This window comes from Rattus rattus, chromosome 5 (assembly GCF_011064425.1).
Source record: "Rattus rattus isolate New Zealand chromosome 5, Rrattus_CSIRO_v1, whole genome shotgun sequence".
Lineage (NCBI taxonomy): Eukaryota > Metazoa > Chordata > Mammalia > Rodentia > Muridae > Rattus > Rattus rattus.
Window position 1 is genome coordinate 132,759,114 of NC_046158.1, and position 20,957 is coordinate 132,780,070.

Below are 20,957 nucleotides of genomic sequence, written 5' to 3' on the forward strand. Positions count from 1 at the left end.
ACTAAACCAGCTGGATGATATTCTGTACTGGATTTGAGCTGGTCTCTGGCTACATCGGCCTCCAGATTCAGCCACTGACTGATTGATGACATAGGTGGGTCATGGTCAACACCATCCTCCCTGTTCCTAGCTCTCCTGTTTGCCCTCATAAACACTAGTTCTCTCAGCAGGCCAGTCTGCCTATGTTATGTCCACTGCCCATAGCCAAGAGCCTGAGATGTATGTGCGACCCTGCTGCACACAGCTGCAGGGCATCTTAACCCCAGCAGTCTCTGCGTCATCTGGAATGCAACATCACCAAGTTCTAGATCATAGCAAGGGATGCCAAGAACAATGCAGCCCTTATAGAAAGCCCCAGTTGGTTTGCTGACTATCCTGAGGACCTCAGTCCACTGAGATGCCAAGTTAGTGTTCTCGGGCAGTGGCCACAGCAAGAACGGCACAAGCAGACCTTTCAGAGACTGAGACAGCCTTACTACTCAGGGCTTTAAAAACCTTCTCGTTCTTGGGAGGGCATACCCAGGGGGTGCTTGTTAAGCACTGCTAGCACAGCTCTTAGTAGGCTGTTGGGTGTGGCTCTCAGTCAGCGCAGATGAGGCTGGAGGTCAGCTGCTGCCTTGTCGAAGCCCCAGACACCCACCCCCAGCCCCGTTGGGCTCCACCCCATGGGAAGGCCAGAAGGCAGCAGCAGTCTGGAGGCCCACAGCATGAGGGGGTCCTGCTGACCGGGACAGCCATCGAGGCACAAAAAGCCTTTTCTTCTCCACAGCCAGCCTCACACCCCACTCCTCACTTAGCCACCCCCGACTACCCAGCCCCGGGCCCACACACTTCCAGCTGCTAGACTCCTCCCAAACAAAGCCAGACTCAGACCAGGAGGGAGGACCAGCGTGTGGGTTCTGCCATGGAGATGAACTTTGACCCAAACCACAAGGCTCCTACCCCTTATTTACTCTTTAAGACTCACCCTTTTTTTTTTTCAGAGTTAACATTACACCCCTTTTCAACCCTGTACCTCCCTCCCACATTCCAAGCCCTGACCTTTGACCCTCCTAATAACCAGCTCCTACACCCCAGTTCTCTGAGGCCCAGCTCTGGGCTCATCCCTTAATCCTAGTCACCTCCTTCCTAGAAACAAGAGCCCTACCAGGGAGCTCTGCCTACGGGTCCTATTCCACACTTCCAACCTGGTCAGGCCAAGCTGACACAGGGCCTAAAGCCCATTCTCAGGCTCTACATGGAGCCATGGAGTGTACCTCTGCCATCTGATTTTATCTCTCCAACCCCAAGAAATAATCCAGAGATTGCAGCCCAGTACATCCTGGCCAGGTACCAAGTGCCTGGCCACTGATCAAATGGTAGCCCTGTTCCAAAGCCAGCTCACCCAGGCCATAAGAACACAGCTCCAGGGGTTGGGGATTTAGCTCAGTGGTAGAGCGCTTGCTAGGCAAGCGCCAGGCCCTGGGTCCGGTCCCCAGCTCCGGGAAAAAAAAGGGAAAAAAAAAAAAAAAAAAAAAAAGACCACAGCTCCAGGTCACACACATTCTTGATCTTCCCAGACCTGAGTCCTGATAATCCTGAAGGCCTCACCCGACAAGCCCATGAACATGGATAGGAACTGACAGATGAGAGATTAGCCCCCCTCCCCCAGCCTGGGGGCCCTGCATGAGAACAGTCTGCTCTCTCTGGGCAGTCGGGACTGCAGAGATGCTCACAATACCAGCTTTCAAGTACAACAGGGACACCCAAGTGTCACCTGGGTCCCATCACCCAGAGCACATGCAGGCCACTCACAGGACAATGAGGGCCGGCCCTACTGGCTGCCAAGGGGCACTCACCATCCTCCTGGCTATGGAGGTTCTGTGGGCTCCGCATCCTTTCCTCTTGGTTGGGGCTCAGGCTGGAGGCCAGGTGGGGGTCAGCTGACATCCATGTGGAGTCATTCATATCAAAATCTTCACTGCTCACAGAAGTCTCATCCTGAGCAGGGACAAAGAAGGCAAGTGTTCAACAGGGCAGGCATACAGAGGGCCCGGGTGGCCTTTTGGGCAGACTAGGAAGGGTCCCAGAGGGCACAGGGAACCCTAAGAACATGCAGTGAGGGCTGGATGGCATTCTCCCTGACCTCCTGAAGTGGCTCAGGCTCTAGTTCCTGTCGGAAGCCAGGGCTAAGGGCCGGTGCTGTCTGTAATTGAAGACAATTAAGAGGTCTCACATCCTGTGGGGCAGAGAGCAGAGCCTGCCTCTTACTTACCTTGGGAGCCAAGGTTGAAATGAGCGTGGTAAACAAGAGCCGCCATTCCCCACCCCACCCCCACTGGAGCCCGAGGAAGAGGGCTCTGCACAGTGCCTGCACCCGACAGACAGCGAGACACACAGGGCACGGAGGAGGCCAAGGTGGCAGTCCCCGTCAGGCCTGCAGCCAACTCCTGTGGAGCATACATGGAATTCCTTTCTCCCACTCCCCCAGCCCAGAGGACATTTCTGTCTTCCTCCTTCCTAACCTTTGCTGTGCTTCAAAGATATGCTCTTGGGCAGCTTCCAGAGTTGAGCAGGCCAAACCCAGAAGTGTGGAGAAGGAAGGGGGTGGGGCGGGCCAGGGTTCTGATCAAACCAAGAAGGGACAAGGAGAGAGGGTGCTTAAGGCTAGCCTGCTGGTGAGGCCGAGCTTGCTCTTCCGCCCTGACTGCTGGCTTCCGAGTGCCCTCAGCCAGTCATCCGGGGACCCCTAGGATGGGGCCCCTTTAATCCAGCCACCCTCCAGGAAGGAACCCCACCTCCTTTCAAGAGCAGCAAGAACTGTGTTGGGGCTCCAGTTGTAACACACAGGGAAGAAGGCCCAGCAGTGCCACATGTGGAGTCTTGACCCTGTGCTCCTGCCCCTAGCAAGATAATAGGCTCTGTGAGCCCACGGCAGAGCACCCTCAGAGCCGCCCCCACAGGGCCCTCTCCCCACAGGGCCCTCTCACAGACATCTCTTTTATGGTGAGCAAACACACTTTGGTTTGAACTTTCTGCTGCTGTCCCTGGGGCAGACACATCTGCTCCAAGTGCTAGGGAACCGGAGGTTGAGTCTCCCTCCCTCCCCCAACCAAGCCTGCTGGCAGGCAGTTTCCTGGAATTCACAGCTTCTAGGCAGCAGTGTGGACCCTCTGTGCTGAGTCCAGAGGACAGAGGCTGGGCCACAACACTGCCAGTCTGCATGAACACCCTTGGAACCCTGGGGACCGAGCCCAGTGTGAGCTCCCCAAACAAGCACTGGTTACACACATTCACTGGGACACCCACCTCACACACAAGCTCAGCTCATCTTCCACAGCCTGCCTTCATGACAACCCGTGTGCTCGCACCTACAGGGGCACGTAAGCTCAGCAGGTTCTCTCTGCACAGAGTGCAACAGGGAAGGGTCTCTGGGAGGTACAGAGCAGGGTTACAGTGGAGGCTCTGTGCTCCTCGCTGGCCCTTGGGTAGGCTCTTGAGAGACAGAATCAGGGTTTCTTCCCTGGGCTCCTTGCATAGGCAGAAGCAGAACACTGTGGGAATGCATGAATTAAATAGTCTTGTTTTGTCTTTTGAAACAGAAACTACTTGAGCCAGGCCACAGTGATGCACACCTTTAATCCAGCATTCAGGAGACAGTCAGGAAATCTCTGAGTTTGCAGCCAGCCTGTTCTACAGATCGAATCCCAGGGCTACACAGAAAAACCTTGCCTCCAAGAACAAACACAAACAAAAAAGAAAAGGAAAAGAAAGAAACAGGAGCTACCTATGTAGCCTAGGCTGGCCTCCAATTTATAATCCTCCTGTCTCAGCCTCCAGAGTGTTGCAATCACTTACTCAAACCCATTCATTCATTCACCCGAAAATCCCCTGGACACCAATTATGGGCCAAGTGTCTTACTAAGTGCTGGGAGTCAGATCCTACCTCTGCCCTTGATGCCACTGCCCGTCCATGGAGCAGCTGCTGCCTGTGCTTCACAGCTCGCTCGCTCACTCACTTGCTTTCTTCTTCCTTTCCTTTCCTTTCCTTTCCTTTCCTTTCCTTTCCTTTCCTTTCCTTTTTCCTTTTTCCTTTTTCCTTTTCCTGGCTTTTCAAGACAGGGTTTCTCTATGTAGCCCTGTCTGTCCTGGAATTCACTCTGTAGACCAGGCTGACCTTGAACTCAGAGACCCGCCTGCCTCTGCCTCCCAAGCGCTGAGATTAAAGGTGAGCGCCACCACCACCTTGCCACACAGTTCCTCTTCTTAAATGACCTGCCCATCTATCTGTTCCATCTGCTGAATCATAGCACAAACCTACTGTGGGGCTCTCTCCTGTCTCATCCCAGAAGGCTCTGGGTCCTTCCAAGAGTAAGGATCAGGCTGCCAGTCCTCTGAATTCCCCACGAGACTAGCAAGACTTGTTGAATTTACTAAACTCTGACAAGACGTGGGGTTTAATGCGGATGCTGCATTAATCTAACAATTAAAGAGTTCTGGCCCCACTGTGCAGTTCCTGAGGGGGTGAGGGGTCATATGAAAACTGGGACCCTGGCTGACTGGCCAGAGGCTGCATGCTTCCCTTAGCTAAAGCTGCTAGCCATCCTGCAAATGGCCTAGGGCTGCTTGGCTCAGATAGCTGTACTGTTCAGGAAAATGGACTCTACCTCACCCTGCCCATTAGATGAACCACATTTCACACTGACAACAAAATTACCTGGAAAGAAAAGAAGCATCCAATATCTACGTGTGCCCAACTCCCAGGCTCTGGGACAAGGGTTTCATAAGATTTCCTTACATTGGTCCCGTAAGGACCCACAGGGCAGGCCTCTCTTCAGGTCTAGTCACACATGCTCCCCAAAGGCTTGCCCCTACTGCCCAGAGCAACAAAGCCAAGGGCAGAGCTGGGATTTGAATCCAGACAGTCTGCGCCCAGAGCCATGAAATTACACTTTCCACCCTTTGATCAAAAGTACCTGATTCCTTAATGACAAAGTGCCTCGAGATAATACCCAAAGGCAGCTCACAGGCAGTGGGGCTCCGTATGCCCAAGAGTTGATGCACGTTAGGGAACATCCACTTTGTGACGGTTTGCCCAGGGGTAAGGAGGGCTCCTAACTTCAGACTTTATCTCGGGAGAGGAATCAGCTAAAACTTCTGACCCATTTGCAGGTATAGAAAAGCACACGTGTGCGTGTACACGTGTACACACACACACACACACACACACACACACACACACACACAGTTACTGAATACCACTGTCTCTCTCCGGGGACTTGTACAGAGGCTCTGCATTTCTACCACCCCAACTGCTGCTTTGTGAAAGGTAGTTCTGGGGTCTCTGAGAACCCAGATGCTGACTGCTGTCTCAGCAAACAAACAGAGCGAAGTAAGCTGCAGCTGCGGAGGGAGCAGACTGACACAACCCTTAACACCCACACTTGCGGCGCCGACCTGGAGAAAGTCTTCTGCAAGATGCTGCCAGCAGAACCTGGCTGTCCATGGGGCAAGGCCAGCCACTGCAGAGGGGAAGACTCAAGCTCTCTACTGTCCCCTGAGCTGAGCCTAGCATGGCGGGCTAATTACACAGACAATTACCAGAGCACACAGTTCAGACCCATCACCCAAGTCCAGAGGGACTGTAAGAGGGAGGGAGGGAGGGAGGCGGTCCACCCAAGTCAGGAGTGTGAAGGCTGAGGCCTGCCTAAGATCCCATGTATACGCTGCTTCTCCAAGAGGTCACAAGTAGGTCACTTCTTGCTCCCTTCTTAAATCCCAGGAGAATCTGGGCTCCTAATTTTTCCCTCTCTCTTAAGTAACTTCAATGGGATAGTCATTTGAAAGTGAAAATGTGGAAGCCATGCTTCTAAAATCCCTCTCCTGAGATTCTGTGTGACTGAGCAGGCAGCTGGGGCTAGGTCCCCCTAGCCTTTGCCCTTTCCATCCTGAGGCCTGTGGCCTTGGCCACCCAGCAGTAAAGGTTCATCAGACCATGCACTATAGAGCGTGTGCCATCGTGGGTCACAGGGCAGTAGGGCCAAACTTCCCGAAGAGGGACTTCTTTCCTGGCTGGGCAGGGTGGCAGTACCCAGTCAGCCTTTAGGACACTCCCCGACCTGGGCAGACAGAGAGGAACTGACCAAACCCTTGGGCCTCTTGTCTTCAGTCTAAAATTCAGGAGCCAGTTCCATTTCTCTTCCCCAGCTAGCCCAGGCCTTTCCTCCTCTGCAGCCCAGAGGAGGGGAATCCGGGAGCCTTGCTGAGGAAGTGGAAGCAGGCCTGTATCCATGGCTGTAACTATGGGCAGGTGCTATCAGTAACCTGATTATTTTACAACTGGGGTCAACTTCTCTGGAACTGGGTTCCCGGTGCCTCTGAGGCTGAACCATTTGCATCTTACAGGGCTTGGGATTCTGGGGCGTGCCTCCTACAGTATTTTCCAGGCCTTTCCTAAGCGCTGTAACTCTATCTCTACCACTCACTTGAGAAAGAAAGGGAGGAGGATTTACCGAGAATTCCGTGCCAGTGAAGGCCGTAAGGCCTGATCTGGAGCCACGGGTGTGGGTTTCAGTCCATGGTGGGGGGTGGAAATGTACAAGGATGCTCTTAGCCAGACAGGAAACAGACACTCCCAGCCAGCCAGCCCCCCATTCTGCACTGCCCCCAAGTTTTTGGGCAGCTAGAAAGAACACCAGTGTGGACAGTTGCTCTCAAGCTAGCATTCTGTACTAGGACGTGGCTTCTGGGTCACCCGGCCAGGCCAAGGCATACTCAGCCCCTGAGCTGCTTGGGGTGAGCACCCGCACATCTCAGAGCATAGCAACAACGGCGCTGGGCCACATTTGACCCCACCTTAACTACTGCAGTTCATCAGGCACTTACTAATGAAACCGAAAACTCTCAGCCCCAGAGTAAGCCAAGGCTCACGTCCCTGTTGTATGTAAGAAACAGGAGAGTGATCTGAGTCAGTACCTGTCAATGTCCACCTGGCTACCAGAGGAGGGAGTCTTCCTGAGACACAGCCCACACAATTCCACTCCTTACTAACAGGCCTCCTCTGCTCACTAACTGTACAAACCCTCTTCTAGGGAAAAAGGAAGTAAGGAAGGTTTCCATCCAGCCAATCACTCACCACACTGGAGTATTCTCCCCTCCCCGACACACTCACAAGCACACTCTCACACTGCTGTGCTACGCCTGTTCACATACCCATGTGCATGCTCTACCGTCCTTGCATAGTGGATGCCTGGATGCTGGAGCGAGCATTTTCCACACCTTCCCACTAGTATATGGGCTTTTGTTCCAAAGCAAAGACAACTGACTGTTTTCCCAGCATTCCTCACTAGGAGACCTCATTGATAACCACCCCCCCCCACACACACACACACCCCAGCTCCTGCCATCTAATAGGGATCTGAGTTTCTTGGGCAAGCAGGGTTCCTCCAGCCAAAAGGATGGCCAGAGGGCAGCCACTCAGAGCTAACCCTCTCTGGGCTATCCTTCCAAGAAAAGGACTCAGGCTAGACTAAAAAGTTCTTGAGCAACTAGGAGATGAACCGGCTCCCCATTGCCCCGGGGTGGCTGACACCCTTGGGAAGAAGTTCCTCAAAGTTATCCTTCTCAGCAGGGAGGTAGGATGGGGTGCAGTCTGCCACTGGTTGGCAGGAAGGTGCTGAACTGAGGCAGAGAGAGCACAAGGAGGTGCTGCCTTAGACTGCTCTAAAGGACAGCCCAGCAGAGGAGCCTGGATTGCATTCACAGACATTTGGGCTCAAATGGCTTTCCAATGAAAGAGTAATTTACAACCTGGGGTTAAGCTACCCACTGGGGCCTGGTCCATCAATGGGCCCTTTCCCCCTCCACACCCAACCCTCAGCTCAGAAGCAGGCGTATTTCAGAGGCCAAGCGACCTGACTCCACCATCACAGGCTCTCTGCCCGCAGGAGTAAAGACAGCATCAACACTCTCCCCAGGCCCCAACACTGGTGTGTGCGGTGGGGGAAGGGGGTTTCCAGCTGATTCTGGGATAAGTAGGGCTTTATCTCAAGGGAGAATCTATTTCAGGCCACAATCCTCAGAAAGAGGGGGAAAAATCACAGAGTCCAAACACCATTTCAGGTAAAATCAGGAGGTTATTCATCTCCCCTCAGAGCAGACAGAAAGAAAAATCAATGTTTTAGAGGGGGAAAGGGTTCCATTGGAATTAATGGGTTTGTGGCTTCTCCATTGATCTGCGCCTCTTCACACTTTCTTTTTGTGCTTTTGTGCTCTGAGGGAGAGGGGAGGGAGAAGGGACTGGCAGGGAGGGGGCTCTCGATGTGGAAAAGGACGGTCTAACCTTAACCTTTCTCCGGGAATAATGCTAATTAGCGAGGCTTAATGAGAACTTCCCCCAGGAAGAACGGCCTGGTAGAGGCGGCCAGACTCCCCGCAAATGCAGCTCCGAGTGAGAGAGTGAGAGTAGGGTCACTTCTGAACCCAAGAGGCTGGAATAGGAAGGCGAATTGCACCCCCACACACACACACACATACACACCGCCTGCCAGTGTATCCAGCCTAGGAACCCTAGGTGAAGGGCGGCGAGCAGCCAGAGGGCGGAGGTGTAAATCCACTTTAACCCTTGCGCGTGCTCTCCGGAGGCCCCCAACGCGATGTGTCCCTTCACCAGGGGTCCCCGACACCCTAGTTTCTTCTCCAAGGGTGAACATGAGATGGGCTGTCGGTCCCCTGGTGGAGCGACAGGAGCCTACCAAAGTGGGCTCAACTGTGCAAACCGCGTCTCAACTCCCCGCGCCGTGGCAAAGGAGCCCCTCCCTACCACTCTACGCTTCCCGTCCCCACATCCCCAAACACAGTCCACTTCCTTTCTCCCGGAGGCAGAGGCCACCCGAGCCTGGCCCCCGCCCCGCTGCCAGCGAACGTCTACCTCCCGGGGACGAGGTGCGGAGCCCGCTGCAAACGGCGTGGCCGCGGCACAATACCGCGGCGCGGCGCACACAATCACCGCCCCCCAGGACCGGCGGCGCGCACGGCCAGGAGTGGGGTGCGCCCGGCAGCCCCGGGCACTTGAAGCTAGGCGCACCTCTAGGACGCCCCGCAAGCCCCTGAGCGCAGCCTCCGCCCCTCCCCGCTCTCGGGCACACTCGCCCGCCCCCAGCCCCCAGCCCACTCCACCCAGGGCCAGCAGCTCGCCCAGCTCTGGAAGCTCCCCGTGAGTCCCCCTCCTCGGAACCCCCAGTTCCCCTAACCGCAGCTCAACGGCCAGCGGCAGGGCAGGAGGAGGGGGCGGCGGCCGAGGGCCCGGGACCAGCCCGGTCGTACGGTCCCCCAGGACTCCGTACCTGGGCGGGCGGGGAGGCGCAGACCGGCGATCTAGCTCTGAGAGTGAACCGGGCGGGAGGCGGTGACAGCCCCACTGCTCCAGCTGCTGCTGCTGCTGCCGCCGCCGCGGCCGCCGGGGGAGAGGGGTTGGCACCGCCGCGGCGCGTCACTGCCCGGCCTGGGGCGGGGTGGCCAGGGGAGGGCCCAGGCGAGCAGCGGCGGCGGCGGCGGCGCGGCGCCGCGGCCCGGGAGGAAGGGGGAGGGGACACCGGGTACAGGGGAGGCGGGGAGGGGCGGGACCAGGGCACAGGGCGGGGCCGGGGGGAGGGGAGCGCAGGAGGACGCACTCAGGGGGAGTAGGAGGAGCAGCAGGAGGAGGTGGTGGAGGGGGGAGAGGGGAGGAGGGGCATGGGGGAGGGGGAAGAGAGGAAAAGGAGGCACCTGGGGAGAGGGAAGAGGAGAAAGGAGAGTGGGGGAGAAGAGGAGGAAAAGGGGGGGTGTTGGGCCAGGTATGAGGACCAGAGCGCGCTGGACGCGCCGCTGTGCACTCCTGGGTAGAGCTCTCTTAAGGGAGAAGAGCTTGGAGGAAGATCCCTTCGGGGCGCGCAGCCCGGGAAAGGAGGCGATGGGAACTGGGCTCGCCCCTGGCTCCCAGAGGCTGCGGACTTCAAGTCCTGGGCGGGGTGGGGGCATACCCTGCAAGCTGTCTGCGTTCAGACCAGGAGAGAGAGACTTGGCCCAAAGAAAGTGACTAAGGCAGGCATCGTCGGGAACTCTTGGTGCCATAGGGCCTCCAGCCCTCGACCCTACGCGTCTCTCAATCCCGGGCGACGCGGGTGCTCGTTGTGCAGGGATAGGGGACCGGAGTGCTCAGCCCTAGGAGGTCCAAATGGGACGATGACAAGGAAAAGCCAGGCACGTGGTTGACTGTGGGTCGGGCCCCCGCCCACATCTCAGGGCCCCCTTTTCTCGATCAAGTTCAAGCTTGAGCTCCTCAGCACCCTACCCACGGGCCGCCTCCTCCCCTCCCCTCCCCTCTCCTCTATTCTGCACCATCTCGCCTCTCACTCTTCCTTTGTCTCTTTCCCACCACTTAGTTTGCACCCGCCCCTGCACCCCTCCTCTTTGCCCAGCGGCCAGCTACAATGTCCAGGCTGCGCTCACCTGTTCGACCCAAACATTCCGGCGACCCGGAGCGCCCGCCGCCCGCTCGCTCCCAGCTCCCTCCGAGGGCCCCCGCCCCACTCTGCGGGTCATTGTGCTCCAGCAGACCACACGGTGCCGGCTTCTAACGCCGCGCTGGCTACAACTGTAAAGTCATAGCATAATATTAAGAATACTGCCCAGACCTGGGCGCGCACAATCTGCATGGACTCTGCAGGGAAGGGAAGACGCACGCCGACTCAAGGTGCGGTCCTCCTCCGGACAAACAGATCTTCCGCCTCAGCTTCAGAAGATAGAATGGGGCGCCGCGAGGTGGCCAGAGGGGTATCCTGAACCTCCGGGCAACCTCAGACTCGCTTGAGACCTAACAAGCCAGTCTCCAAACCGCAGAATTAAAACCTCGACAGAGAAAAATGGGTTAGGGGCAGACGCCCCCCGAATTCCCACCACCAGGTCCAAAGCCCGGGTTAGAACACATGGGCCTCGAATAAAGCTTGTGCTTTAATAAGGATAGAGAGAGGTTGGAATTCTGTGGGGAGATGCCCCGCCCCCCAAAAGAAACCCAATAACGAGCCCACCTTCTGGTTCCTCTAGAAGGAAGGGCAATTTCTACAGATTCCTTTACTCTACAACCCATTTACAGAGGAGCCCGCAGAGGACAGCAAAGGAGACAACCATCGCGATTGTTTGTAATTTTGAAACAGACTGCCTTTAACCCTCCAACTTTTCTTTTAAAAGCCCTTTTCTTTCTTCCTCTGAAAGCTTTGCATTGTGAACAGTCTATGGTAGACAAGACTCCCTCTACAGGTTTGGTCTGTAATTACAACCACAGGTTCGGAGCTCCGTGTTCACGGTTTAGAAAAAGATGACAACACTTCAAATTAACAGCACACAGACTTCATTCGGCACATGCTAAAGATTTTACTGTCAATAAGAAACCCACGCCTTAAAAAAAGGATTTAGGCCTGTTACTCGTTAGCGCCTTTTACTCTTGAAATGTAATGTGTCTTCAAATCAATTCACCAATTCCTGCTTTCTCTGTTAGACCTTTACTTCTTATCCTTTGAGGTGTGGGAGTCTAGGGTCTTGGCTATGCTCATGCCAATTCAGGCTCGGGATTTTCCTGCCTCTTTCCACAACATTTCTTGAGGCCTTTGACCTCGCCTGGCTTGAGTCACTATTTCACAGCAGCAGTGGACATCTGGGCTTGAAATATAAAGCCACAGGCAGCTGAAGTTCAAAGGTGGAATTGAGCCCAGATAACCCACCTCTCCTCAGACTCATAGAGAACTGTAGCTCAGGAGGGCAGAGCAGCTAACTGGCACCATTACCATTCTTGAAATACGAAACCCCAAGCCCCATGGCCCACGACTCCGAGGGGCCTGCCAGGCAGCTTGACTGACGGGTAGCACTTCTGAGCGCAGGGAGCCTCCCACGACTTGTCCTCACAGAGCTGACCCTCCTTGAGGAACCTTGTGTTGGTGGTTTTCAGTGTCCTTGTCCCTCTGGCCTTAAAGTGGCCACACTGTGGGTCTCCACAAAAAATTAGATGACCCAGTTTTTTGACCAAGAATTCTCTGACCTCCCAATGTGGGGAAGGTTCCATGGCACAGGGAGAAAGGCTGGCCTTTGCATTGTGTCACCTCTAGACTCAGCAGCGGACACTATGGAGCACCTACAAAAACAGGCTTTTCCGAGAATGCCCCGAAGCAGAGGCCAGGCCAGGGGAGACAAGGAAGGACAGGAACCTAGTCCAACCAGAGTGGACACCGTTCAAGCATCTGAAAACATCTGAAAAGCCATCTGTCACCACAGATTACTTCTTAATGACAGAGGGGAAGGAGAACCTGCCCACTACAGCATTCACCTCCCAACCAAGCCATCAAATCAGCTGCCCCCAAAGGGCAGTTACCTGATGCGCCTTCTGAAGGTGGCAGAGCATTGTCTGTGTTGGTTATTCCCTGTGCCAGGCCCCTCCCACCAAATGCTTGGATCTCTGAGTGAGAAAACACCCTGACAAGAAACCCTGAAAGAGGGCTCTCCGCGGACAAGCAGTCCTGGGCCGTTCAAACACACCCACGAGTGGGCTGTGTGGGATATGCCTGTCACACTAGCTAAGGAAGGAGGAAAACAGGGTCATCATTACAAGTTTGAGGCCAGCCTGGATGCTAGGCCAAGATGCTATCCCCAAAGCCAAAATACAAATAACAAACAAAAGCCACCTATTACCATTAATGTAACTGTTGATGAAACTAACGAACCCTTCCAGTAAATGTAACACGTGGGCCCTGGACATAAGGGCACAGGTAGGAGGAGACAAGGAGAATGAGGACAGGGTGATGTGGGAAGAAGATGGGCTGAGGAGAGGCTCAGGCCACCTCAAGAGTAGACCAGCATGCTCCTGACGGCAAAGGCCGACAACTGGGTGAAGACCTTGAGACTTGGCCTTCACACTGATTTGGCAACTGGTATAAAGGTCCTAAAAACTCTATGGTGTTGAGTGTTACAGTTGGGGGATGAGGGTTGGGGGAGACCAGCACGGCAGGGCTCACGGGACCCAGGGTGCCTGAGTGTGTCCAGCTTACACAGCTGAGAGGTGTGGGAATTTCACTTGGCCTGCTAAGGCCATGCAGGCTCAGCTCAAGGGCAGATGGAATTTAAAGGGATGGCAGGAGAGCAGATAGAATAGATGAGGTCTCAGAGAGAGAGAGAGAGAGAGAGAGAGACAGAGAGAGAGACAGAGAGAGAGACAGAGAGAGAGACAGACACAGAGAGACAGAGAGACAGAGACAGAGAGACAGAGAGAGACAGAGAGAAACAGACAGACAGACATTGACTCAGCAATGACATGTCGCTGGATACCCATCCCAAGTTCCTCACAATAAACAAAGAGAAAGGAACTAGCCCAATGGGACCAATTCAAACTCTGACACCACACAAATGAGGCAGCATGCTTCAGCCTCTGTAAGCCTCATTTCCTCAACTACTTGACAGAAAGTCTTCTACTTTGAAATTAGAAACCCGAGGCTGGGAACGTAGTTCAGTTGTTAAGAGTGCAGGTCAAGCATGACTAAGTCCTTTCATTCAATCTCTAGAACTGTATAATCTGGACATGTCTATAACCTAGCACTCAGGAGGTGGCAGCAGAAAGACCAAGAGTTCAAGGTCATTACTGCCTTTGTGGTGAGTTCAAGGCCAGCCTGGATGAGTGGGTGGGGGAGCTGGCAGGTGACTCAGTGGGTGAGAGTTTGCTCTCAAGCTTGGTGACCTGAGTTCAATCCCAGAATCCACATGGTAAAGGTTAGAATATACTCACAAGTAATCCTCAACTTTCACACACTCAAGCATCCCTATTCATGCCCCAAAATAAGCATGCTTTGTTGTTGTTTAAAAACTAATAAAATAAAACAACCGAGGGGATGCTCAGTGAATGCAAGTATGGTGCTGTGATTTTATGTTGATTTAATACAAGCTAAAGTCATCTGAGAGGAGAGATCTTCAATTGAAAAAATGCCTCTGTAATCTCAAATTTTAATCCCAGAACTTGGACACAGAGGCAGGCAGATCTCTGAGTTCAAGGCCAGCCTGGTCTACAGAGTGAGTTCCAGGACAGCCAGGGTATCACAAAGAAACCTTGTCTCAAAAAACAAACAAACAAAACAACAACAAACAAAAAAACCCCAACCCCCCAAAAAAACAAGAAAAACAACAACAAAACAAACAAAAAACCAACCAAACCAAAACAACAACAAAAAACAAACAAAACAAGCAAAAGACAAGCTTAGGCAAGCTGTGGGCATTTTTTTAATTAGTGATTGATGGGAGAGAGCCCAGCCCATTGTGGGTGGAGCCACCTCTGAGCTAGTAGTCCTTAGTCCTATAAGAAAGCAGGTTTAGCTCATGGTGCAGGCCTTTAATCCCAGCACTCTGGGAGGTAAACGCAGGCTTAATCTGAGTTCCAGGCTAGCAAATTCCAGGATGGCCAGGGCAACACAATAGGAACCTTGTCTCAGAAAACCAACGAACGAACAAAAAGGAAAAAGTAGAAAAGAAAGCAGGGTGACCACGCCTGCAAGCAGCATGCCTCAGGGCCTCTGGATCTATGATGCCTCCAGCCTCCTGCCCTGTGTGAGCTCTGGCCCTGACTTCTTGCAGTGATGGACTGACTGTCACCTGGAAGTGTAAGCATAATAAACCCTTTCCTTCCAAAATCGTTTTTGGTCACAGTGTTTCATTACAGCAATAGTAACCCTTCACCAAGTGCTCATACAGGCATGGGGACTTGAGTGTGATCTCCAGAATCCACATAAGAAGCTAGACTTGCCTGTGCATGCATGCCAAGAAATGAGGCAGTGAGCAAAAGAGGAATCTCTGTGAATACAGTATGTGTGTGTGTGTGTGTGTGTGTGTGTGTGTGTGTGTGTGTGTGTGTGCGCGCGCGCGCGCGTGCGTACATTTGTGTTTGTTGTGTGTGTTGTGCCTTCCCTTCTCTGTCCTTTAATTTTTTTTTGCTGTTTTGACATAAGGAAATTTTACAATCATATCAGGTTTAGTTGGGTTTTCTCTTCACAGCTTTGGAGGTGAAGGTTTTTTCCCATATATTCAGAGGTTTTGTTATAATTCATCTGAATTATCTTCTGGAACATCTATCTTACATAGCATTGCGTCTGTTTTATATTTATCTCTACACAGTTACTGAAACAGAGGTCTCGGTCTTTTTGAGATAGGGTCTCGTATTTCAGGCTGGCCTTGACTCACTGTTAACCCTAAACTTTGTATCTTCTGGCTTTGCTTCCCGAGGGCTGATACCTCTCGGTAACATGGTAGTGTTACCATGCCTACCTGGGATTTTGGGGGTGGGTGGGAACATTCTTTTGTTGCTGTTTTGCTTTGCTTTTTTGCTGAGACAGGTTCCTTTGAGTAGCCCTAGATATCCTGGAACTCCTTGGAGATCCTCCTGCCTCTGTCTCCCAAGTGCTGGGATTAAAGACATGAGCCGCCACCGATGCATGCACTTAACCAACTGAGCTATAAACGCAACCCAAGTTTTCTAAGTTTCTTGTTTTTCTCAACCATTAAGCTACATCACCAAGCCTGTTTCTTGTTTTTCTCAATGGTCTGGTTCCTAGTCACCCACCTACTACCTGCCCAGAGACTCACTCGCCTTATAGTGAGGTTGGCCTTGAACTTTTGATCCTCCTGCCTCACCCTGCTGAACACTAGATTACCATGGGCCTTCCTGCTGGACTTCCTCCTTTCCTCTCCTCTTCTGTTAAGGATCAGACTTAGTGCCTCGTGAGGGCGATAGGAAAATGAGCTACAGTCCAGTCTTTAATAAAACTATCTTGGTTTTTTTCTTTATTTTTTATTTTTGACTAGGACCATACTATGTAGCCCAGGCTAGCCTGAGATTTATAGCGATCTTATACTTCAGCCTTTCAAAGGCTGAAATTACAGGCATGAACTGCCATCATTAATATCATCGTTCTTTTTTTTTTCTTTTAATTTAATTATTAAGTACACTGTAGCTGTCTTCAGACACCAGAAGAGGGCATCAGATCCCATTACAGATGGTTGTGAGCCACCATGTGGTTGCTGGGATTTGAACTCAGGACCTCTGGAAGAGCAGTCAGTGCTCTGAACTGCTGAGCCATCTCTCCAGCCCTAATATTCTTTCTTAAATTGCACATACTAACAGCTGAGAGGCAGTACTCTGGCAGATGCTTGTCTGGTTGCATGAGGCCCTTGATTTGATCCTCAGTACCACTAAGTAAACAAATACCTCGCCATCGCCCATTGGTCGTAAATGGTCTTTCTGTTCTATTCACCTGTCTTTATCTGTCTTACTGCTCTAAGACATCTGTTAAAATACTGGAGATGGTTCAATGGCCCTATTCTTACAGAGGACACAGGTATGGTTCTCAGCACACAGATGGTGGTTCACAATCACCTCTAAATCCAATTCCAGTCCTCCTCCTTGCTTCCTCATGCACCGGACACACGATACACATCCACACAAGCACTTACATACACACAGAAAATAATATTTAAAAAGAGATCTACTAATATCTGATGAGGCCAGCACACATCTCAACCCCCATAAACTCTGTGTGCAGCACAGTCGGGAATAAATGTGAAGACGCCCGGGTACAACACCAGCGTGAAGAAAGGAGGGAAGGATCTTCTGAAGAGAGGCAGAGGCTCCTGAAAGGCATCTCTTCTCTGAACTGGAGAGAAGTCTGAGGTGGGTGGTGTCTCCATTTCCACAACTCTGGGTAGAACAGGCAGAGGAGTGGCTCGGTTCACTCATTTATTCTTCCTAGTAGCCAGTTCAGCGAGCGGCAACCTCCAAGCCAACTTGGGCTCTTTGCTGAAGTCTAGGGGCGGCAGTCCAGTCATCGAGGAAGCCTGACTTGGGGAGACATGTGCTCCCTACAGCCATGACCACAGGTCACTTACTCTTCCATTATTCTCCTTTCCAAGAGTGCCTTGTCTTTTTCTTTAATGTGTGTGAGTATTTTGCCTTCGTGTATGTATGTGCGAATCCCTTACAACTGGAGTTATGGGTGGTTGTGAGCCACTGAGTGGTTGCTGAGAACTGAACCCAGGTCCTCTACAAGAACAGCAAGTGTTCTAAAACAGAGCCTTCTCTCCAACCCCCAGCTGCCTTGGTTTAAAATGCCATCAGGTGGTCATGCCACACTCCTACTCTGAAACCTTCTATAGATAGCTCCCATCTCCTGTTCTGTTCAAGGCCTTGTGCAGTCCTTGGCCTAATCTTCAGGTCATTTCTGGGAACTCTGTGGTGACAGAGTCACCATCTTCTGTCCCTCTTCATCCATGATCAACCCTCCATGCCTCTGTACTTGTGTGTTTTCAAGTACGTGCTCCTACCACGAATATGTGGAGAGCCCCTAGCCTGTGCAGGTGCCATGGCCAGTTCAGTTACCATGGGGGGAGGGGATGCAGAGAGGTCTCTCTGGGGACCTGCAGGCGAGCAGGAAGGGAGAAGGGCAGATGACCATGTGGCTTTTTTATCTGACGATGTTCATAGGAGGTGTGTCCTATCTGAGTGTGACAGTCAAGGGGCTGCAGGGAAGGAAGTAGCATGGCCAGGAGGCCTCTGCTGAGGTGACATGTAAGCTGAGCTGACAGATACACAGGGGGGGAGGGGTTGCTAGGTGGGAGATGCAGACAGTCAACAAACCCTGCCCACTGGCCCCAAGCCTAGCCCCTGCTGAACTCACAGGAGTGCCAAGGTGACTGACAGCCTGTCGGGAGGCAGGCTCCTGTCAGTGTTGTCATCAGATGTGGAACTGACAATTTTCTGCCTTGTGCCTCTTCCCTCCTATCGGACAGACAGCAAGCTCAGGGACTAAGGTGACAGCAGAGTCCTCACCTCATGTCACATAACAGGGCCTACCAGGGCTTGTTCAGGCACCATGGCCCTCACTCCAGCAGAGCTTGGCTTGTTGCTGAACGCAGGCCCCATGCTGGGATTCTGACTGAGTGCGTGGAGCTCTTCCCCAGGCTTCTCCCTCCTCTCATAGCTTCATGGGAGAAGCTCCATCATGAGGTCAAGAATGCCCTCCCTACACAGCCCTTCCACTTCAGGGAGTTGTATGGACAGATGGCTCTAGCCAGGAATGGTGCGGGGCCTTCCCTTGAAGTGCTCAGGAGGTGAGAAGTAAATTCTTGAGTTCAAGGTCAGCTGCTCAACATAGTGGGTTCAAGGCTAGCCGGGGATACACAGGGAGAACCTGTCTCTAAAACAAAACAAAATCAATACTCCCTTAGAGTACTCCTAGCAGGGCCATTTGTAGTAGTCCCCCCTCAGAAAGCTGCCAGGCTTCTGTCACCACAGCCAGGAAGGAGGATGACAGGAGCCTAGTGAAAGGTACAATGTCTGATGGTGTACAGGGTTACGCTCACAAGCCTGCGAGCTGCAGCACGTGCTTCAGTTGCCTGCAACAGGCAAACCCAATCTGTGCTATTAAAAGTCAGGCTCGTGGTCTCCTTTGCTTGCCGCAGTGACTGGGAGGGTCTTTGTGGTATAGATAGTGTTATTCCTTGGTCCAGATATTGCTTAGAAGAGGTGGGAAGTGTGTAAAACTACAAGTTGCTTACTCTACACTCACTTGCATATGGGTTGTTATGGGCAATGAGCATCCACTGAACACTTGAGAAGGCATCAAGCCAAGCCAGCTGCCATGTTGTAGCGTCCTGAGCACCTGCAAACCAACTCCTGCCACTCTCAGCTCCCACTCACACCAGGGTAATGACGTAAATACCACACGCACAGGAAGGCTGGAGACTTTGGGAGACTAGACGACCGAAGTCATCCAGCAGGGAAGAAGCTGGTTGGTGGACAGAGGCCGTGGGGTGAAAATAGTCACAGAGCTGGAAGCAAGGGGCGTTTTGGGGTTCGGACCAAGGTTGGGGTCTCTGGGATGCATGGCATGCCCTACTGAAGTTGGACTCCTGAGCCAGAAAGCCTGCGGGAAGCTGATATGAGTGAGTTTCCAGTCACTGATGACGGTCACAGTCCAACAAAACGAAGCCCCCGCTGTGTGGCCCACAGTAGATCAGCAGACCTGTGCCTGTCTGGTGAGCCGAGGAAGCCTTGATGACCTCAGGCTGGCCCTACCCTGATGACTTTCCCTTCCTCTGCTTCTCCCCTGCCTCGGGAAACAACAGTGTCAGGAGGCTGACGTCATTCCATGCAGGTTACTTAGTGTTCGGAAATGGAGCCTCAGTTTCCTGCACTAAGCAACTGACTTCCGCTGCTGCTGCTTCCTCCTTGCCTCTAGTCGCCCCATTTTCTTTCCCTCTTCTCTCCTGCCCAACAGAACCATCTTACCATCCAAAGGCAATGCCAGGTGCACATGAAGGCACCGAGGCCACGCACGGCAGGTCCTATAGCTTACCTCAGACCTACACATCCCTCCCCAGGTCTACAGGGTAAAAAGTAGGAGTTCTCTCTCCTGCAGCGTCCCTTCTGCTTATCGAGAGTGTGTCCTAAAGGGCAGCACATGACTTGGCAGACTTCTGGGGATGCTTCTGTTTTGCTGAAGTAGCCTTGCACCACCCGCCTCTCACCTTGGATGGATAGGACGGTCAAAGCCTACGGAAGAGTTGAACAGCACAATCCAGATACACACACGGACTGCAGACCTTACAGCAGGACTTGCATCCCCCTCACTTCAGGGATGAAAGACCCTCACACTTTGCTACACAGGCTGTTAAAATGTCCGACCAAGATACCTGGATACAAGGCTCCTGTCTGGGGTCCAATGTCCCTTCTCTACAGAGTGTGGACTCCTATGAGATAGTATTCAGGGTCAGGCACCTCGGGCTTATTTTGTAGAGTGGGGTTGGGGAGGCAAGTGTACAGTTCCTTGACTTGTAGACACAGTAGGAAGGACAACAGCAAGCCCAGTCAGCAAGGTTCTAGCCCCGGACAAGACTGTGACAGCCACAGCCACAGCCACTGTGTTCAGCACCTGCATTAAGTGCCTTAACAGGAAGGCCTTATCCTCACTGTCCTTTTAAATGACCTCAGGCTGGTGAGGTCTGTGGGGTTGATCTCTTGTGCTCTTGGGGTGGGGGTAGGGAGTTCTGGTGACTGCATCCTTATGGCTCTCCAGGTCCTGTTATTAGGGAACAGCCAGGAGTGTGGGGAAAATGGTGGTGATGAGGGTTGGTGGTGGGCTCTGGGCCTCCCTTAGACTTGACACTCCTGACGCCAGCCAGCAACGCCCTGGACCCCTATACCTTTTCCCTTGTAAAAGGGACTCCACAGTAAAAACTAGGCTCTGCTAGGTGCTGGGACCCAGCCCAGTCCTGCGGTTGGCATTAGAAGAGGGAACCTGTACCACAGAAGGGAAAGCAAGGCGGCCATGCTCAGAACTGGGGCCACCAGTTCACTCTCACTTGCTTTCGTATCTGGTCAGGTCCTGCTCTGCTCTGGTGGCAGCATGTGGCACACAGTAAACTTTGCACTCAGTTGGCAAGCCCTGTGAGGAGTTACCTTTGCAGGCTGTTCGTCTGCTCCTCCCTCCCTCCCTCCTACCCGCACCCCCACAGTCCTGCCCCAGGGCCTTTGTACCCGCTGTCTCTGCAGGAAAGCCCAGAGGGCTGACTGGTTCCCATCAATCAGGACTTGGCTCGCCTCCTCAGAGTTTTCCTTCTCAGAAGCCTGCAGTCTTATCCACTGAACTCACCCCAAACACCCCTCCCTTTCCTGTTTCTTTGGTTGTTTGCTTTTAGTTTTATTTATTTTTTCTTGTTTTATCATCTCCAAAACCTGTGCATATGTGCGTCCATGATGTACAGGTTCTCTATTCTATGCCCTTATTGCCAGAGCAGAGCTCCTGGTGTCAGCAGTTCCCGCATTTATTACAACAAATGACTTCTGAGTTAATGAAGGAAGAGATATCCTCAGACGCACATACAACAGCAGCAGAGTCTCGGTGTGTGTGGGGTGGTGG

At 52.9% G+C, this 20,957-nt stretch overlaps 1 protein-coding gene across 4 annotated transcripts in view; it reads right to left on the reverse strand.

Annotated features, from left to right (window-relative positions):
* Window positions 1–20,957, reverse strand: part of Nol4l (nucleolar protein 4 like) — a 120,289-nt gene that overhangs the window by 26,031 nt on the left and 73,301 nt on the right. For 2 of the 4 annotated variants that reach the window (XM_032904475.1, XM_032904474.1), the window contains exon 5: window positions 1,839–1,980. In XM_032904475.1, the coding sequence (XP_032760366.1) occupies window positions 1,839–1,980 (142 nt within the window). Of the gene's footprint in view, window positions 1–1,838; window positions 1,981–9,323; window positions 9,484–10,467; window positions 10,675–20,957 lie in introns of those variants that run through there. The other 2 variants (XM_032904476.1, XM_032904477.1) reach the window with 2 other exon arrangements.